The sequence below is a fragment of the Centroberyx gerrardi genome, chromosome 6, assembly GCF_048128805.1.
Source record: "Centroberyx gerrardi isolate f3 chromosome 6, fCenGer3.hap1.cur.20231027, whole genome shotgun sequence".
In the NCBI taxonomy this organism is placed as follows: domain Eukaryota; kingdom Metazoa; phylum Chordata; class Actinopteri; order Beryciformes; family Berycidae; genus Centroberyx; species Centroberyx gerrardi.
This window is the reverse complement of record NC_136002.1, coordinates 22,377,965-22,398,556: the sequence shown is the minus strand read 5'-3', so window position 1 is coordinate 22,398,556 and position 20,592 is coordinate 22,377,965. Positions and strand designations below refer to the sequence as shown.

Here is a 20,592-nt window from a genome sequence, read left to right as displayed (position 1 = left end):
ACTCCCCACATTCAAAAATAAACTCAAAAACCCACCTTTTCAAAACTGCCTGCCAGCAATGAACACACCATCATCACTGTTTTTAATTTTATTGTTTTAATATGCTTACTCATGCTATTTTATTATCTTAATTTATTTATTATCATCATTATTGTTTTATATATTTTACATGTTTTCCTTTTTCCCTTAGCTGTTGTAAAGTGTCTTTGAGTATCATGTAAAGCACTTTATAAATAAAATGTATTATCATTATTATTATATTCTTTTGCACTGAATTCCTGCATACGGAAAATATGCAGAAAAATCTCATTGTACCTAAGTCCCCAATTTACACAATAATTGGATGGCGATTGAGGGCCATCGATAAAACTACTGTACAATGAACCAAAAGTACATTTCTGTAAGATACATTGAACGCCAACGGCCTATGACAACATGGCTGTGCAATTTCCTTTTTTTTTTAAGATTATTTTTTGGGCATTTTTGCCTTTATTTGACAGCGCAAAGTAGATTGACAGGAAAGATTGGGAGAGAGAGGGGAATGACATGCGACGAAGGTCCCAGGCCGGATTCGGACCCAGGATGTCACGTTCACATGGTACACGCCTTAAACCACTGAGCCACCTGGGCGCCCCGGCTGTGTAATTTCTGAATGGTCAACAGGCACGAGGGTAAACCCTGTCCCTTTTATCAACTTTCCTCATCCTTCCACAGGATGCTCTCCTCTTTCGTCATCTGTCACCTGCATCTGTTGGTGAATGTTTTGTGGCGGTGCCATACTGTACTGTAAATGAGCTGCCAAGGGGCTCCATTGATCATAGCTGGCTGCTGCTCAGATGAGCTTTACTATGAGCGCTACCAGGGCTGGCGTTTAGCCACGGATGTCCAGGCACGCTGCCGAGCGTTGACCTATCAGATGACTGAAAGGTCGGCATACCTGCCTCAGCAGAACGCTCACTCTGGGAATGGATTTTCTCCAGCTGCCTCCCCCGCTTTCATTGAACCTGCTGGATCTCCTCCGTCAGAGCAAGCATGGCTGCCCGCCCTCGCCCAGAGGGAAAATCGCTTCGGGGATCAAGAGACATGCTGACGTTTCACTCTAGAGAAACACCAGCTGAATAACTTAACACTTTCATTAGCAGTATCATTTGCATTATCAGGGCTAATTTTTACAGGAAGAACAACTACAATGGGACTTGGAGGTAACAGAGGCTCAAGCTGGAGGCAACAGTAGTGTTACTTTCTGTAATGAAGTCTGTTCTCTGCTCTGTGTTCCACCAGTATCACTGTTGTGTGAAATGAAAATTATTACATGACCTCCTAGCATTGTGCCTTTCCAACTGAGCACATTGGAATTAAAACCCAAATATTTTCATCCAGTTCTTCTATCGGAAAAATAAAGCTCTAACCCCACCCCTAAAGGCCATATGCATCACTTAGTGATTGTGTTTACCAGTTTAATCTGCTTTATCCTGTGATAGAGTTAATCCACTTTATTCGATTTAGCCAGCACAGATTTTGGACTGAAACAGAGCAGATTTAATCAAATTACACTTTTTATAAAGTGGAGATGTGGTCCGCCAGTCACGGCCCTCACTCCTGGAATCTGCTTTGCCATTGTGCCTCTCTGGTAAGAAGGGAAAAAAGCCATGGCTAAGCTCTAATGAGCAACACCAACCCAGTGAAACACATGTGCATGACTCAATGAACCCCCACATGACCATTAAACAGCCCTACAAGACTTTAGGTCTTTGCTAGACCAGTATGAGAAGAGACTACAAGAAGCTGCACAATTCTGAATACTAAAATACAAATTTGCCCTAAATTTTAAAAGAGAAAAAGCTCAGAGGGCCGCTGTGATTTACAACTACAAGCCATAGAGTCGAGGTTGTTCATCGAAGAAAGATCAAAACCGCATGTGCGAATTTGCACACTTTGAATCATATCGGTAATAAAGCAGCATTTTTCATTAAGTGAAACTGGGGGGGACTCGGTGTTTGATCAAGCTCACAGTGTAACATGTCAACATGCAGAAGGATGTCTGAGTCTGAACAAAAGAGAGGGGAGCTGATTGTTGCAGAGAATTACTGAAAGCATGACGCTGCCCTGCAACCTGTAAGAACCATGACCTTTTAATGCGCTTCTGAGGAAACCTGTCCCATGCACTTATGAGCACAACATCAGAAGTCTCCTATAACCTAATCCTTTTCAGCCTTGCCAAAAGCTTGAAATTTACACCTGAACATGCTCCCTTGCAACCTCAATTATAACACCTTAAAAAAAGATTACAATAACCCCTATCAACACCCCAAACAGTGCACGTGCCAAGGAATTTGACACTCATCCTGCATATTTCTCTTAAACGCCCTTTAGAAAATTCCATTGGAGTCGACCGATGAGTTGAATTCTAGACTAGATTTTCAGGAAACTAATCTATGCACCTAAGATCAGCAGGTGTTGGATAACAAAGTACGGCAAAGACTTTGAATGGTTCTTTTACGTGGCTTTTGTCTTAACTTGTGGTTCTTGTGCTCTATGGTTTCACTCTAGAAACAACAGGAGTAGGCTCCCATCCATAATGAAACACACTGGATACATTGTTTGGTTTGAGTAAGTAGAGTCACTTGACATGAAGCACAAGCTCAAACCCTGGGGCACAACAGCGTATGCTGCTGAAATCCATTGTTTTCTCTGCAGACAGTTCAGGTTGCAGAAGTTCACCGGTTCAGGTTTCTGGCTGACATTATTTTTGGATCCTGGTGGCACCGACAGCAGTCTTGGACAGAGAACTGACTATAAAGACTTCAGATAATATACTGCTTGGCTAATAATTCCCCAATCCCTTTATGAGATGCTCACGAGGGAACAATCAGCACGGGCCCGGTCACTGCTCTTGCCATTTTCATTTCCTTAATGGAGACACGGTGACCCAGTAGGGTTTATGGGGGCTTATTCAGGGGAAAATATTTACGCTCCCAACAAGACATAAATGGCAGCTGTGAAAACTGTGATACAAGCCTCCATGAAGCCCGAGATCGTCCAACATACAGTACTGTAGCCGGTCAAGGGATCAATACAGCCAAGGGATGATGGCAATTCAGGACTGTTGCTGGACCAGTGCTACTTTGGTGCTGTAAATATCAATTGAACTCAAGTTGCAGAGTGAGGGCTGAAGAGCAACCAAATAAGCTGAGGCAGAAATCTGTTGAGTAAGATCTGCATAAATCAGACATCTAATAAATCCTGGAGACCAATATGTTTTATGTATCTATCCTCGGCACATAGAAGATTTACTGCTGTGATGATCATGAATTCCTGAAGGGTAACATTTCACTCAGTAGATTCTACTGTCTGCACCTGTCAGATAAATTATCTAAATTGCAGGTAGTTCATGTACAAAAGCAAAATACAGGGGGAATAATTCCTCATTGTTTGGCAGAGGTTAAACAGACAGTGGAGTTAGTCATAGCAAGCACTTTCCTTCTGTTGCAGCTCACTTAATCAATAACGGTAATAATAATAATCTATATTTATAGGGCACTTATCAAAGCAGTGTCACAAAGTGCTTTAAAAGATAAATAAAAAAAATATAAGCAATAAATAAATAGCAAACATGAACAAGAACGCAAACAACTAAACAAAGAAGAAAAAAGAATGAAACCTTTACCAATACACAGGATGTGATGTAATAAATGTTCAGGCCATAAACCAATAAAAGACATCTGTTCCAGGTCAATCAGCATCTGTCCAGACCGGCACATGAATCATCACAGCAGAACAGCAGGGGAACGACGAGTTAAATCCGCAAGAGATTTCAACTCACAGCTTTTTCAAGTGGCAGTGCTGATAATGGCTCTCGCACAAAAAGCACACTGCACTGTACTTGCAGTAATGATCACAGACTTGTACAGTAAATAGACTCTCGAGGCAATTTTGGGCAATAATCAAGCAGAACAAAGCCTGTGAAATATTGTGACAGTAATGAGGGCCAATAACACACTGTACGATATTGTGGAAAAATATGAAAACCTCGGGAGTTCAATGTGAGACAATTTTAGATGAGCAGTGTTTGGATTTTCTGGTCTAGGGTGCCTAAATCCTCTTTTTGACACCAGCACAATATTTCACACTGCAAAACTAATATCCAATATTTACCGCATGCTACATTGGTACAGAAATGTATTTGATTCTGCTTATAAGGAAGGGTAACCATTGCTCAATGCAGTTAGAGATTTGGTAAAAGGACAAACTGAGCTGAAAAGCTGTGTGCGCTTCACAGTGATGAGGATATGAGCACCAAATTATGCCGGACCAGAACTCCCAATGTAGAGGATGTAATGGAATATAGACTGGACGGAGGCTAGAGAGGGAATCTCAAGGACGTGCAGCCACTGGGCTGAATGGGCCACTGACAGGGCGGTAATTGAATGCCAGCCTGCATGTGCTGAAGGTCACTTCAGAGAACGGCCTGAGTGTGTGTGTGGTGGGGGGCGGCGGGGGTATGTCTGTGCTTGTCTGTAGGTTTTGGTGTATCAGTGTTCATCTGGGTTTGTAAAATTAAGGCACACCAGCACCTCAAATAAAACAGAATCCAAAAATCTCTATGTCTAGGAAAGCAAAGAGAAGATGAAATAGTACTAGGGCTGAACAATATTGACAAAAAAATCAAATTGCGATTATTTGACAGAATATTGCAATTGGAATTTTAACGGCAATTCATATCACAAAAGTTTTTCTCATCGTTTTTTTTAGAAGGTTTTCACCAATATTGTACTTGATTCATGGACCAAACATTACTCGGACCTCTAAAACAGACAGAAATTCATTTTGGACGCTCCTCTCTTAAGCAATTAATTGCAGCTTCTGCCATTTGGAAATTAGAGAAGTTCATATTGCAATTTCTATTTTTTTTTTATTAATTGTTCAGCTCTAAATAGTACATGGAATATAATAGTACTACTGTACATGTTCCCAAATGGACATCACAGACGCATAAACAGCTACACTTACAGATACACATACAGAGAAACCTGAGACGGTAATACAAGCATATGAGTAAACATCATGTTAAAATGAGCAGCGGCTCCATGATTCACACACAGTCACTCCCACTTCCACATGAGGTCTGTCAAATTAAAGTCCGGCATCCCACAACACACAGGCTGCTGTGGGTTTACAGCAGGTAGCAATTGTTGCAGCACTCTTGCAGCAATGATCTGGGAGGGATAGATGCGAGGAGGGTTTCACACATATACACACACACACACACACACTTTGGAGCACTCGTATAGCTGTTGGCTTTGCAGTAGTGCCTTGCTCAAGAATACTTTGATGGTTGCTGAGGGTCAGGAAAGCATTCATTGTCCACCACAAAGATTTTTCATTGTTGGTCCAGGGATTCAAACTGGCAACCTTCCGCCTCTCTAATGTTCAGGTTACTGCCACTCCATCATCCATATGAGTGACCCATTCACCACTCCTCTCCCTCTCTCAGTTTACCTCTCACACACACTCTCTCTACACAACTATTCACCTGGATGCAAGACTGCAGTCATCTAAACAGAGTAAGGCAGTTAAGCACAACCTTATGTTTAGGGGGCGTGAGCCTTACCTCTATTTTACACGTTACATATTTTACATATGTTCCCCCACTACAACCTCAGTGTTATCAACTTATACCTTTCTAAAGGGACAGTCCAGATTAGTGAGTCCAGTCTCTTCATCATTTGGCCCTCTTTAATGACACACTTCCCGCTCAGACAAGCAATGCCCAATTAGGGAAGCAATGAATGTGCTGACACCTGTTCCAGCACAGAGCACATAAGAGAAATACAGAGAGAGCGAGGCAGAGAGGGAGAGAGTTAGAGAGAGAGAGAGAGAGAGAGAGAGAGAGAGAGAGAGAGAGAGATAGAGATAGAGTGAAGGTGTGAAATGGGCTTGGCTTGCCAAAGGCCCAAAGGGCAAACCAACACTTCTGGGCCCTGCGCTGCCAGAGGTGCACATTACAGGGGGGCATCACTGGCAGGAGCTGTAAGTCATTGAAATTCCTCATGCCAGCAATGATTCAGTCATTTTTAGAGTTGCTCACAGCAATTTTTCAGATGAGTTATAAATGCTTCAGCCACGACCTGAAGGTGTTTTAAATTAATTACACAAAGAGGCATATTGCTGCTAATAGTGCTTATTAGTGCTTTCATATGGCTTGTCTAATTACAGCTGGTTATGAGACTGTTGTTTATTCAGCATCAATAAATCACTTACAACTATGCACAGCTCTAAAACAGTGTGAAAGGTCGAAGCTGCTTCATAAATTCAAGGTAATGCCAGCACTCCTTTATGCGTACTGCTAAAACTTCCAAAGACCAAGATCAAACCCCCACATCTTCCCATCAATCTATCCTCCCTCCCATTCACTCGAATATCATTTCCATTCGCTCTCTCTCACTTTGACTTCCATCGGTCTCTCATGTACAGTACATAGCTGAGATAAGTGCGCTGTGGACTTATTACCAAAACTGTGCGTATCAGACTTATTTTTGGGCCTAAGTGCTTCTTGGGCAGCTGCATGTATGGGTTTCCCCAAAACAGAGGTGTGCCACGACATATCTGGGGTTCCAAATTGCAAATCCAGTTCCTTTTACATGCAGAATATCTGCTCTTGATTGAAGGTGGAGTGAGTCTAGCGAGCATAGTGGTATTTTGAAGAAAGATGATAATATACACACAGGCTTTTATATTTATACATACTGTTTATTTCATTTTTAGGAAAACTTGATTTCATTCATTGGCACCATTAGCATAACTTGTTAATTGCCTGCTTCCCTTATTGTCTTTTATTTATTACTTTTTTGTTATATGTAAAGCCCTTTGTAACACTGTTTTGAAAAACACTAGATTTATGAGGATTATAGTCAAATATAATAATATAATAATTCTTATATTTATTTATTATATCTATTATTTATAAGACACTGACTTCTACTCTGAGTTTAAAACTTCGATCTACTCGCATAAAACAAACTCATTTCTACAAGCAATGTGGCTAATAATTAATACTTAAATGATATCCAAATAAGTACTATTTGGTAATCAATAACAGTAGAATTTCATGGTGATAAATGGGCCTACACAGTCATTATTATTCCTCATACTGTATCTGTGTTGTATTTAGCTACTTGCATGTCACCCTGCTTCAGTACCCTCCTTATTGGCTGAAGTTGGGGCCATTTGGGCAGGAAGCATTGTACAGTCTGATGGCTGTTGGTACAAAAGAGCGCCTACAATGCTCCGTAGCTGCATCAGCTCACCATGGAGGGGATGGGAGGTGTTTGTTTTGGATGGAGTTCAGTTCAGTCCTCATCCTCCCCACTGCTACGCCTCCAGGGTGTCCAGGCTCAGCCCAAATGACATGAGCCAGACTTTTTCACCAGTTTGTTTACCCTGCCTGCTTCCGCCACCTTGGTGCTGCCTCCTCAGAACGCCACCAAAAAGAACAGTGCGCAGGCCAGAACTGATAGAATATGTAGTCTGCTGCATACATTCAAAGACCTGATCATCCTCAAGAAGAACAGTCTACTCTGCCCCTCTCTAATATAGTGCCTGTGTTATCAGTCCAGTCCAGTTTGTAGATACGAACCCCCAGGTTCTTGTAGGTCTGCACTATCTCCATCTCTCAGGTGTCAGTGACTTCTTGTTCAGTTGGAAATCCACTACCAGCTCCTCCATTTTATTGACGTTGACCTGCAGACGGTTCTCCCTGCTCCACCCGCTGAAGTTCGCTGCCAGACTACTGTACTCCTCCACCTTTACCCTCAAGGATGCATCCCGCAATAAAGGAGTCATCTGAGAACTTCTGGAGGTGGCATGACCCAGAGTTGAATCTGAAGTCAGAGGTGTAGAGAGAGAACAAGAAAGATGACAGTACACCTCCTTCGGGGCTACTTTGCAGCATGTCCAACACCCTGTTCCGGAGGCAGACAAACTGTGGCCTGTCAGTGAGGTAGACTGTAATACAGGAAACCATGGTGCTGTCCACCTGCATTGCTCTGAGCAGGAGGGTCTGTATGGTGTTGAAAACACTTGAAATCAAAGAAGATCATTCTCCCTGTGCCTCCAGGCCTCTCCAGGTGGGAATAAGTCCTGTGGAGCAGGTATCTGATGCCGTAGTCTGAGGTCTGAGGTGCTGCCTGTCAGCCTCTCAAAGGTCTTCATTATGTGCAAGATCAGCACAACTGGCCTGTCATCATTGCATAGCCATCAATGGACTCAGTGCCAAGATACTGAAAATGTGATTGATCCATGACACAACTTCCAGATGAGAGGGACAAAAAAGCCAAAACGTTTGATAAAAATTCACGCAAATGAACGTCCACCCAAAATTCTCAATATGCATATCAAGTATGAAAAGGAACAGCTCAAATGTGCAAATCTCAGAACTGTGAAAGACATGCAGAACTTTGCAGTCTGAATCATGGCCTGAATAAACTGCACTTAAATTCTGATGAGCCATTGACTATTATTTTTTCTCTCAATTTAAATCATTGGAACTCCCTATTCAGTGATGAAGGTCATCTTTCCCTTGGCCGCTTGACCACAGTTTTAACATGTGGAGACTTGTTTGACATAGGCTTTCCTAACATACGCTACTGTATAAAATACTGAATGCAATTGTTATCAGCCTGCTAGATGAGAATATTTGAGCTTGTGGATGAGAGAGAGTGGTCCTCCAACCAGAACCACATGATCTCAAAAACTGGCTTTCCCAGAATGCTGCAGGCTTTGTTTGCAAGGAGACTCCACTGGGACTGGACTGGTGGAGGGAGGAGAGTGGAGTATGGAGGGGGGGAGAGGTGGGGGTGGGGGTGGGGGCCAGCATTAGCAGAAAGAGCTGGCACATGCCCAGTGCTGTGAGTCTGCTATCCACAGCTTGAGCGCAGGCCCTTTTTCTAAGCTAGTTTTACAAGCTTCGCTCTCATGGTTGGAGTACAGCAAACAGAATGAATAAGTGAGAGTACACTAATGTACGTATGTTTCTTGGAAAATCAGTGACACAGGACTGTGACTAAGTGGTTGGACCATATCAGAGGAAGATAGCTAGACCGGCTGACAAGTTGTATGAGTCAAGTGAATATGAAATTTGTTTCAATGAGACATCAACTACACATATTCATAGTTACCCAGTTTTAAGCACAAAAAAAGCAAACTTTAAAAAAATGGCTAGGTGACAGCAAAAATTACATATAATTTGCAGCAAACAATAGGGATGAATTACATTAACAGCTAAATTATACATGAGTGATTTTTGTTTTCACTTTAAGCAAATAAGCACAGAATTCTGATAGACCTCTTCTTAAAAAGGAGATTTTGTTGGAGGAACTTTTTGGAAATGGAGTGACTTTTGAAAGAAGGATGAAGTCTGCCATTCTCAGAATTAAGAATTTAAAGTTTACATTTTTAACATAATATTACTTACAAGACTTCACTAGGCAAATAAAAGGTATGATCAGACTGGGTGTCAGATGTCAGGTGGTGGTGATGGAGTTCAAATACAAGCCAACAATACATTTGTTGTCTCCCACATATGATGCAGCGTCACCTTCACCAATCAAACTGAAAATTATATTTTAATTTACAGTGTATGGGAGAAAAGAATGTTTTAATGAAAATCTAATGGTAAGAGCTTACAGGTCGATAGAAGTTGTTTCTCAACATAAATTCGAAATATATGGGAAATTTCAAGAGGTTAGCTCTAACAAAGTAAGAAGGCAATTTGAGTTAATTGATGGAACAATTATTGATTTCAGCATTTTTAGGTAAGTGAAATGGCTGAAGTGTTCCAAATTAATCGTTTAATTCATCAATTGAGCATCGAGATCTTCAAAATACCTTTGGTCATATTCTGAGCGCAAAGATATTTGTGATTGTGACTGTTATCAAGTAAACAGGTTTACTTAAGGTTTTCGTTAAGTATTAGGTAATCAGGTAAAATTGTCCTAAAGATATCAAGGCCATATAATACCTCTATTAGTACATGATCCTCTTCTATAGTGTTGTAATGCTAGTAGTGCTTCAAGGAGAGGGTTCATATGGGTAGTTTCTGTTCTCTGAGATCAAGTAAAATAAGATAAAGTACATAATTAAGTTGGTGATAATAGGTGAAAATAAGTCAGGTTACAGTCAAAACATACTTTAAAGAGCTCCAGTGACCTCTGTGTTCCGTCTGACAGAATCTAAGCACAAATTAAAAGTGTACCTTCCTTTTGCTACTAAATATGCATGCACTAAAGATTCATAAGGGTGCAATTTACCAAGTAATAATTTTAAATCTTAAAAGTGACAAAATCTTTAAACCAAAAGAGAGCAAATCTGAGGGGGATTGTTGTGTAAATTTGTACAGGCATGATGCTGGACATAGTGAATGAATCAGCATAATGATTCAGGTGGATGAATGACATCAAAAGTGAAGTGTGAGTGTATAAGAAGTGGGTAATTACAGAGACCAGCGAATGAATAAGAAGGAAGTATGATGAGGTGAAGCTGCTCTGTCCCTCTCTCAGATTCAGAGCAGTGGGGATGGGCAGCATGCAGAAGTGGCACAGTACAGCGGGCCTTAGTGGATGTGATACAATCTGATAAAACTTGATATAACACCATTTACTGTCTCGAAGACAATTCAATTTGCAAAGGCCAGCATAGAAAATATATTGTGCATCATACACAAGATCATGCACAACAATGGGCAACATGTAACATATTAACAAGTTTACAACATTTGCAGTTATCAGTCCTGTCACTATAGGAATGAATATTAAGGCCAGTGCACAAAGTACTCAGCAGTGGGCAGCAGATAAAACAACATTCATGAGTTTAACACATTCACAGTATCAGTCTGGTCACTCTATTCTCAGTGCAGAGAGTATGATGCACATCATGCACAACAGAGGGCAGCAAGTTAAACAGCATCACAGGTTTACATACAGCATTCATGGCTATTTATCACTGAAAAAACAAGCACACAAACTTGCAAAATGCACCTCAAATATAATACTGGACAGCATATAAAAACATGCATGAAATACTCCAGACAAACACCGTCCTAAAAGACCAAGGTTATTTATGTCAAATCCATTTAAGCAAGTCAATCCAGGAGATGAAGAGAAATGTAATTAAAGCCCATTGCCTTCTTCAAATATTGTTTTTTTTCTTTCTTTCTTTATTAATTTGCTGCATTGATTGCTTTGAAATGGAATTGACCCCACCCCTGCAACCCAATCTGGCACCTCATCTTCTAGTGTCCGTCACCAACACACTGCACACACTGCAATACTACCAGGGCTTGAGCTCTGGGGGGTCTAGGAGGCCTACAGCCCTACAGTTGGTAGAGCCCAACCAACTTCATGAATCTTATGTAAAGGGGAATTCTACCAGCAAGAGTAGATATTTCAAGAAGACTAAAATTTCCCAAGGTGTTTTTTGTGAGATCAAGGACAATTCAATCCTAAAACATCATGAAAATGCATTGGAGATGTTTAGAGAAAGTTTTACGGACACTCATGTTCCTTACCTATATTAAACATGTAGAATTATGAACATGGCTGTCAAAATTTTCTTTCAACCATCTCATGGAAAGCAGTTAGAGACAGTGCTCCAGACAGTTCCAACATACAGACAAAAACTGAAGACAGTCCAACCTATCTGAACCACAATTCGAAGTTGGACCCCAGAGACAGTTGGGGAGCTCTCAGACTCTGCCTCAGCACTACTGGGAGGCCTTCAGATCAGTGAGTGACAGTTTTGACACCTTCACAAATACTGTCTGCTCCTATATCTCTTTCTCTGAAGGAGCCTGCCTTCCAAAGAAGCCCATTGACAAGTACAAATATGCCAAGCCATGGTTCACGAGGGAGCTCAGGAGCCTGTGAAACATCAAGGAGCAAGCTCACAAGAAGGGAATTAGAGATGAATACCATCTGGCCAAAAGCCAGCTCAACAAAGCCATCAAAAACGTAAAGTCCCGGTACAGAACCAGAGTGGAGAGTCAGTTTGCCATCAATGACTGAATAGTGGTTGCTCAACACACTAATAAGCTACAGGCAAAGAGTCTCTCAAATATACGCCTCCCCCCCACTTGCCAATGACTTTTAATTACTTCTATATTGCTGACAGGGTCTCCCTCGCTGCACCCCGATTGGTCGCCAAGTCACCTTGTCGGCTTTTTCAAACTGAGCTACAGGCTCACGGCCGAATGCTTTCTCCCCAATGGGCATTGTGCCAAGAGGGCTTCTTTGACCGTCCATTTACTGTGACTGACTGATCATACATATTGTTTAATTCCTAAGCAGTTTCATATAGTTTACCGGTTGATATAGTTAACTGGTTGTTTGTTTACAATAGCCCTCTGAGGTCGACATTTAAATATGACGGTCCATTCACTCAGTTCGTCCAGTTAAGCTTTCAAAACAATTTGTGTAATTGGTCATTTCTTTTTATTTTACTTGTGGGTCTGGTCACTTGCTTAATTTCATTCATTATCTATTCAAACAGTTGTGGCCTGCTTTTCCATAATTTATTTCAAAAGTTTGTGGAACTGGATAATTTAATTCATTATTTCTTGTAGCCTGTTTCCACTTTCAAGGTTTAAATACATTGTTTAAAAAGCTATAGCCTAATCCACTGGCTAATAAAAGGGCGCACTGCAAAGTCCAGCACTCCCAGCACTTGGAAAGAATGACCAGTAGCAAGAATACAACTCAACCAAGGATCTTTGTCGCCTCAAATTATTGTTGAGCTTTGTAAGGGCAAAGTGGGGTGAACCTAGGTCCCCCTAACCCTTCCCCTGTAACAGCCATCACTCCTCCACAACTTCCCTTCCTGCTCAATACACAGCAGCAAAACAACAAAAAGGCTGCAGGGCCTGATGGACCAGCTAGCCCCGGGGTTCACCAGAATCTCTCTCTACCTGCTGCTATCATTCATGTTCCTAAGAAGGACCAGGCCCAGTGGCACTGACTTCAATCATAATGTAAACCTGAGCGCATTGGTACTATCCTACTTTTAACCTGACAGACCCACTGCTAAACCCCCTGCAGTTTGCCCTTTGGGCAAATCTGTTAATGGAGGATGCAGTCAACATGGACTTACACTTAAGTCTTGAAAAACCTCGACACCCCAGGCTGTTATGCCAGGATCTTATTTGTTGACTTCAGCTCTGCTTTCAACACCATCCTTCTGGTTCACAGAAGGATGGTGGATCTCGGTTTTCCTTACAAATGGAAACCATTAATGCATCTGGGACCCTATTTGTCAGACGTTCTCTCTATGAGCACAGTTACTGTATAGGGATATGTGTTGTTCCCCCTCCTCTACTCCTTGTACATCAATGAATGTTCCCCCAGTCACTTTTTCATCAAACTGCTGAAGTTTGCAGATGACACCGCCCTGCTGGGCCTCATGACCAGCAATGCTGAGTCAATGTACAAGAGAGAGATGTCACAGTCTTCAAAATGGTTGGATTGAAGACTGACTTCCACAGGAGCCTGCCTGGTCATCTTTGCTATGTCCCACTGCAGTGCATTGTTCTGTTGCCCTTTTATCATGTGTGTCAGTATATTGTGTTACTATGTCTATATATCTCTGCACAAATGTTGCCAAGAAAAATTACTGTACATTTATTGTACTTGGCAATTTGAGTGTTTTGGATTCTGATTCTGTACAGGGAATTAAAGCATTTCTTGCCAGTACGTTACTGTAGGCTCATTGCAATCCTTTGTTAAAGCCTAACATTCAGCAAAGTGCACACACAACAAAATACCATTAAAGAAAATGGCGCCAAGTCCCAGCTCAACTGAGATGCACTGGCCCAACTCTTCCATCTTGTTTGTTTTGTAGCAAGTGATTTTTCAACCATCTGTCATGGACTGGTTTAGATTCATGTTCACTGCTACCTGGAAATCGGACCGGCACCTGCTATGAATGAGGCAAATAAACAAAATGAATTAAATTAATGAAATGCTACTCTTACCTCCAAGTTTCACCAGGCTAAATCCCAGAAAAGAATCAACCATTCCTTTATATTGCATTTTATTCTTTTTTATACTGGTAAATGAGGGTCAGGTGTAAACCACTATTTTGTTTGTATGATATCAGACAGGATTGGCTCAGATTTGCTCTCAACGGATAAGGCAGGTGCTAAAACAGCTGACGTGCATGTCACTAGCCCCTGGCTTTTGACAAGAAGGCATGTGGTTAGCAGATTTGTATAACAGAGCAGGTGTATAAAGATGGCAGCTTCCTGACTTGATACCATTACTTTTTTATATCTGTCCCACAGTGCAAAACCTCCAAAAATCTATGTTTTATCTTAAAAATTACTGCAACACACTTTGACTTATTTTGCGACTGTAACCCTCAATGTCATGTAGATTACTATGTTGTAGCCTAGCATGTCGGCCCACAAGCACTGCAAATAGCACATGTTCCCCCAATGATCAGCAATTTGTTCAGTGAGCCTAACTTAGGTGTGGTGATAGTTTTTTTGTACTTCAGTTACCCCACAGGCCTGTCAGCCAACAATAATCTGTCAAACGTCTGTTGATATGAATGTAGGTCACTCTAGGCAATCAATTGATTAAAACTGCTTAAATATTGTCAAATGCGGTCACAACATAAATTCTGATGATAGGTGGGTGTGTTGTCTGTATTAGATAGGTAATCAAATAGATTTTTGAAGTAGCAAAAACCAACATGCATTTCTGTGGTTCTGTGTGGCACAAAATTGGCATCAGTGTACATTGAGACATTGTAATGTACAGGTATGGCATACAAGACCTCCTTTGTAATTAATGATCTGTTGTGTTTTAATAGAACCTTCATTCTAATGCCATATTAGATTGAAGGTTCAATAGCTATTGTTTTGTTTTCTCACTACTTAAGCCACATCTATGCCTTCATAAACTGGAAAATTAAAAAATGCTTTAACAGTACTATCTATGAGCGTCCCCCTTTCTAAATCCAACATGTGTCACTGCACTATAGGTTTTCACATCGTGCTCAGCCTGGACCTGGCATCACAGAGGAGCCAGACCTGTGAGCAGACCAGTTTTGACTGGGTATGTGGGGTCATTGGGATCAGTTACCAGGCGACAGCGTGGCACATGTCTCCCTCATCTGGGCATCAGCGGAAAAGCAAGGTTAAGTAAGTACATAGGTCAATACACAGTGCTCGGGAAAATATCATAAAATGAATAATAACGGGTAATCTTGAGGAATTACTGCTTGATGAGCCACTTAAATGAGCACCAGGCGACGGCTTGCCTGTGGTGGGCTGCGTGCAACACACACAGCACTTGACCCGGTGTGAAATGTGAAATTCAGCATATCACATACATGCATGCAGCAATGGATGCTATCAAACTCAAGAGTGCATTTTATCTGACACGTGATGCATTATTTAGTTACTTTTCCATCTTGGAGGCTGAGACGGTCACACCCCTCTCTGGAGAACTCAAATGGGACTGCTTGCCATGATACACTGCATACATTTTCCCTCAGCGGTAACGTTATTTCAAAGGGAGCAGTATGTGCTTCGTGTTTTATCACACAACTGTGCCACATAGACAAAACAATGCAGGCCTAACCCATCGCACAAACCAACTGCCGTATCAATAGACTTCAACCTACCTTTGAAATGGTCAATCATTTTGGACACTAGCATCTGCATCAATTCCCTGACATATGAATATTCCCTGGCTATTATATCCCATATAGGCTATATCATCCATAAGCTAATGATACCAAGATACATAGCCTGGGCATTTGAAGACAATTGCTATTTCCCTGATACGAATTAACCGAGGCTGAACTTTCACGTGACACGAGATATGCAGCCATTTGTTACAATGAAAAAGCCCACAGTTCATATGACCTATCATAGAAAAAAATGTCATGCGATTCAAAAAAAAACACTACCAAACGCACACGGAGACGCCAGAAATCATATGTTATGTGCGGCACAAGATATATTGCACTTCAACTCACCTTGAGCGGCCGTTCCTCTGGTGCTGAATACACTTGCTATCAGAGTGGCCACATACCAAATCATAGTACTATTGCCGACCAGCTATTACCACGCAAAGTGCCCCGTTCAACCAATCTCTCATATTCGACCTTGCACCGCACGGTCTCTTATCAGCACCCCTTTTTCATATCCTATATTCTTTCCTCTTGGCGATTCCCTTCATCCCTTCCCTCCCCCGTCCTTCCATCCGCATCCTCTCCCGAAGAGACAGAGCACCTGCACCGCCGCGTTTGTAGTAGACGGAGCCGTTTTACGAGCGCATAGTGAAACCAAGTGTGAGAATGCAGCCACAGGTCCGCCTCTTCTGTCATTGGATTGGTTACTGATTGAGGCTTTGGGGCGTGTATTGGTTCTTCCTACGCCCCGTGCCCGAATGACAGCAGAGCAGCCGTGCACCGATTCAAGGTGAGTTGGAGCGTGCCGTAGTAGTGGAACCGCAGTATCATGCGCATTGACAGAGAGCCGTGTCCACATCTTTAAATACCTCTCCTAAAGTGACTCCACGTGCACCATTACCGCCCATTATCCATTCATCTACACGCTCTTTGCACAATGCTCTCATTCGTCATATCAATATCGGCACATCTTATCTATGCCGCAGGTTTATGCGATATCAGGAGGTGGGGGGGGGGGGGGGAATAGCTTGTGAATGTGTGTGTGACTCATCTGTCGCTCATCCATAGCCCTCGGCTGTTGTCATGTCGCTGTCACCGACATAAAAACGCTCTTTTTTTTTTCCGCTACCGCACTATGTCTGGCTTATGTGATGGGTGTGGCGACAGATGCAATATCGTTCGCCTGTTTTTTTCCTCGACGACTGCAAGTGCGAAAGGATGCTGCTTCATCATGCTGCCCACTGCGCACACATGGTTACATTGATAAACTCTCTGCGATTTCAACATGCATGACCACGGAGAAATCATGCAGCCGCAGCACTGACTGGGCTATCTCAAGATCAACTGGGATCTCGCGCAAATAACACCGCTGACAGTGGCTGTTATGTCAGATACACATGTCAATTGTGAGAAATTCAGTGCAGTCTTGTCTCGGAATCAGTCCCATTTCATCCTGGCATTGTCTTTTTTTTCTTTTTTTCTTTTTTTTTGCAGAATGTCATATTTCTGTCTGAGACCATTGGAAATCTCAATAAATTACCATATGTTAAAGCCACAACCTCCATTCTTTCTGCAGTATTTGTTAGTCCTGCAGAAAAACACTGCTGAGTGATATTTTCACAACACATTTGGAAGATTTCCCCACTGTTTTTATATTTGTCTCACATTAAGAATCAACTGGGACTGACTGACTGGGATTTTACTTTCCCTTGGTCTCTAAATGGACTTGACTAAAACCCAGTCATGGTTGGTGTTGTGTTTGACTGTCTACAGCCCTAAATTGTGCAGTGTAATTTACTGTTAACCTTGACCACCAGCCACTCCACTTGTTTTTTTAACTCATATCAAGGTGTAGGCCTATGCATGTTAAAAATATTAGTCTTCTCCCAAAAACAAAATCAGCTTCATACACAATAAGAAAGTACTGACAGCATTTGGAAGAGGATTTGCCCCTCAGTCCTCTGAGCCCCTCCCACCATGCAGCATACATGCCTTTTCTGCAAGCAGATATAGCAGGGAGCTCCAGTGTGGGAACTAACCTTTTCAGCCAAAGGAACTTGGGGATTAAAAGCCCTCTAGAAAGGTTATTTACATGTTACTGTGCCTGTAATAGAGCCAATTAGAATAGAGTTATGAGCCACAGCCAAAATGACCGGCGTGAGTGTGGCTGGAGGGGCAGCTTTTCCCACCAGCAGACTCAATGGTATAAATGTATAATGTGATAGAGATAAGTTATCAATCCTAAGTATCAATGGCTGTGTGATAGGGAAGGCTTGTTTAGTAGCATAGGTATATGATTAAATAGGACAAAATAATGGTTCTACTGTTTAAACTCTCTTTCCCATTGAAAGAGCCTGCGTAATCGTGACCAAGCCATTTCGAGGGCGGAGCATCCATCAGGCTCCCAGATTCTTACAATTACTGTCAGGGGAGGTGTGCAATAGTCTTCTGTGACTGCTGCGTGGCAAAACAAGGTCACATTATCCCCCCTCTGTCTCTCTCAACACTCGCCTAAAGTTACAGAAGTGCTGACACAACACCAGAACATCGCATGACCCTTCGGGAGCCTTGATAAGAACAACAGTCCGTTTCCACAGTGACACAAACATGACATAATGGCATTTGCCCAGCTTCACGAGGCCACAGAAAACAGAGAGATTTGTTTTATTTAAAAAAAAAAAATGTTATGATAGAATGTGATTTCTTTCTGAATAGTGTGACAGGCCAGGGGGCAGAGGACAGATAAGAACAGTTAAGATAATCTCTTATGCAACGAAACTATTTGTTTTAGAGCGTTGTTAGGGGAGACCGGGGATAGCCGTGTCACCAAAGGGCAGGGATGGAACATGAAATCTTTCCAAATTTTAAAATGTATTTTTGGGATGCTGCAATTCTGCCCGGAAAGACAACTCCTGAATTATTTTCTGCAGAAAGCGGTTATCTCCCTTGTTAAATGTATTGAATTCCTGCAGCACACTGACAGTTAAAACATCCAACATCTAATCATGACACAGCACTCTCATATATCGTCAACACAAATTCTGCATGTGGTGAAATTAAATATGATTGATCAGATTCTTCCTCTTCTATTCAGTTTCGCATGAGCTTTTCTGCATGTTTGAATTTGCAGACTTGATACTGCAGACTCTCTGAGGACAGAAAATAGATTTTCTCACAGAGGCATATGAGGTAATGGTCAAGTTTTATGTGTAAAAACAGAAATAAAACCCATAAAGAGCCAGACAATGGGGGAGTGATCACTAATATTCAGAATTTAAAGCTGTTACAGGGGCAAATTGTCAAAGGCACCATGGATCTGAAACAAAAAGGTTTAGAAATAAGAAGTTAATTACGGTATTGGTTTCTACAGCAGATTCTGAGATGAAAGGAATGTATTTGATCCCAGAAATAAAGGTCGTAAATCCTAGTCCTTTTTGATACTGTATAGTGTTGTTTTGACCAGTAGTGGATAAATACAAAAATAATATTTTTCTTTTGTGGCAAGGGCTGGGATTAGACGAGGTCAGCATCAGTGTTTCCCTATCTGCTGCCTTTCAGGTGTTCTGCCAAAAAATAATAGTATAAAAAAACAATAGACATGAGTCTTTAGGTCCAGTGTACTCGTTTCTTTTTAGGGTTATTGTCAAATGGGAACAGACTAAATTCTGATGTCTAAAATGACGAATGGACCACACAACACTATACAGTTCTACACAGTATGAAGAACACTTTTATTTCTGATTGTGTGAGCAGATGACTGGCGTTGGTCTTCACAGTTTCTTATCCTTCTAGACTTCACAGCAACACCAACTGCCAACTTAAAGGCATCGCTGAGTGGTGAAGTGGTTTGAAAAGTCAGGAAAGGATGCATTGGTGGTTCTGAGGGAATCTTCCATACATATCTGAAGGCTTTATTTCATGTCTCCTTTAAACAGAGTAAGAAACAGAAACAAACATGATAATGATGTGAGACAATTCATCACATCTGACAGATTCCTAGCATCTGGCTGCAGCTCCTCGGCTAACACAATGCGACTACATATGGAGGCATACGCTTTGGTTCAGGGTGTCCTTGAAAACACTCCAGGAGAGCCACCACATAAGATTTTAAAAGACACATACTGTAAAAATGAGTACATCATTGAGGTAAGTGCATTTGATAGACCAGGGGTTCCCATCCTGTGGTCCAGGGACGCCCTCCGGCACAATGAGGATTAGGTCAATTTCATTGTCACTTTTATTCACTAGAAGTGGAAGAATATAAGAATGACTACTGAGATCAGGGGTTTTATTCTCTCCACTGTTATCTCCCCCACCTGCAGCATAGACAGACACCAGAAATCTTCTCAGAGACATGGCCCTGCAAGCAAAAACCTTCATCAGATGGGGGATCTGTGGTCTAATGCGTATCTATCCGGGGGTCCTTGACATGATAAAGTCTGGGAAACCCTGTCACAGACCCATCATAAGGATGGAGAATTGGTTGTCCCTAGCTGTCATAACGACATGGAAGTACCGATTGGAAAGGTCAACTATACTGAAGACAGAGGCTTGGTAAAGAAATGAAGCAAAATAAAAACTGGAAAAGAAAAATGGCAAAGAAAAATATAAACTGGAAAAGATTAGAATTATGATATACCTAATTAACAATGTTGAACCAAAACTGAAACAAAATTATATTCTGGCTAACTCTGATATTGGTTAATAGTTTTTCCATTCTCATGCAGATCTCTACATGGGAGTATCTAAGCATGGACTCACTGACAGACACAAATGCTTTAGTGACAGAGACACACGTCTGTGTACATTGAGGCCCCAACCAGCACCCAGTCAGTCAGTCCATCCTTAAACAGCTGACTAACCTGCCTGTTGATAGCTGCCTGCACCAGACATGATTCCCTG

At 41.7% G+C, this 20,592-nt stretch overlaps 1 protein-coding gene across 1 annotated transcript in view; it reads right to left on the bottom strand.

Moving 5' to 3' along the window:
- The window catches only part of igsf9ba (immunoglobulin superfamily, member 9Ba), a 50,954-nt gene extending 34,855 nt beyond the window's left edge, over positions 1 to 16,099 (bottom strand). Inside the window, exon 1 of the mRNA XM_071912876.2 lies at positions 16,036 to 16,099. Within this exon, the coding sequence (XP_071768977.1) occupies positions 16,036 to 16,099 (64 nt within the window). The remainder of the gene's footprint in view (positions 1 to 16,035) is intronic.
- Between the last annotated feature and the right edge of the window lie 4,493 nt (positions 16,100 to 20,592).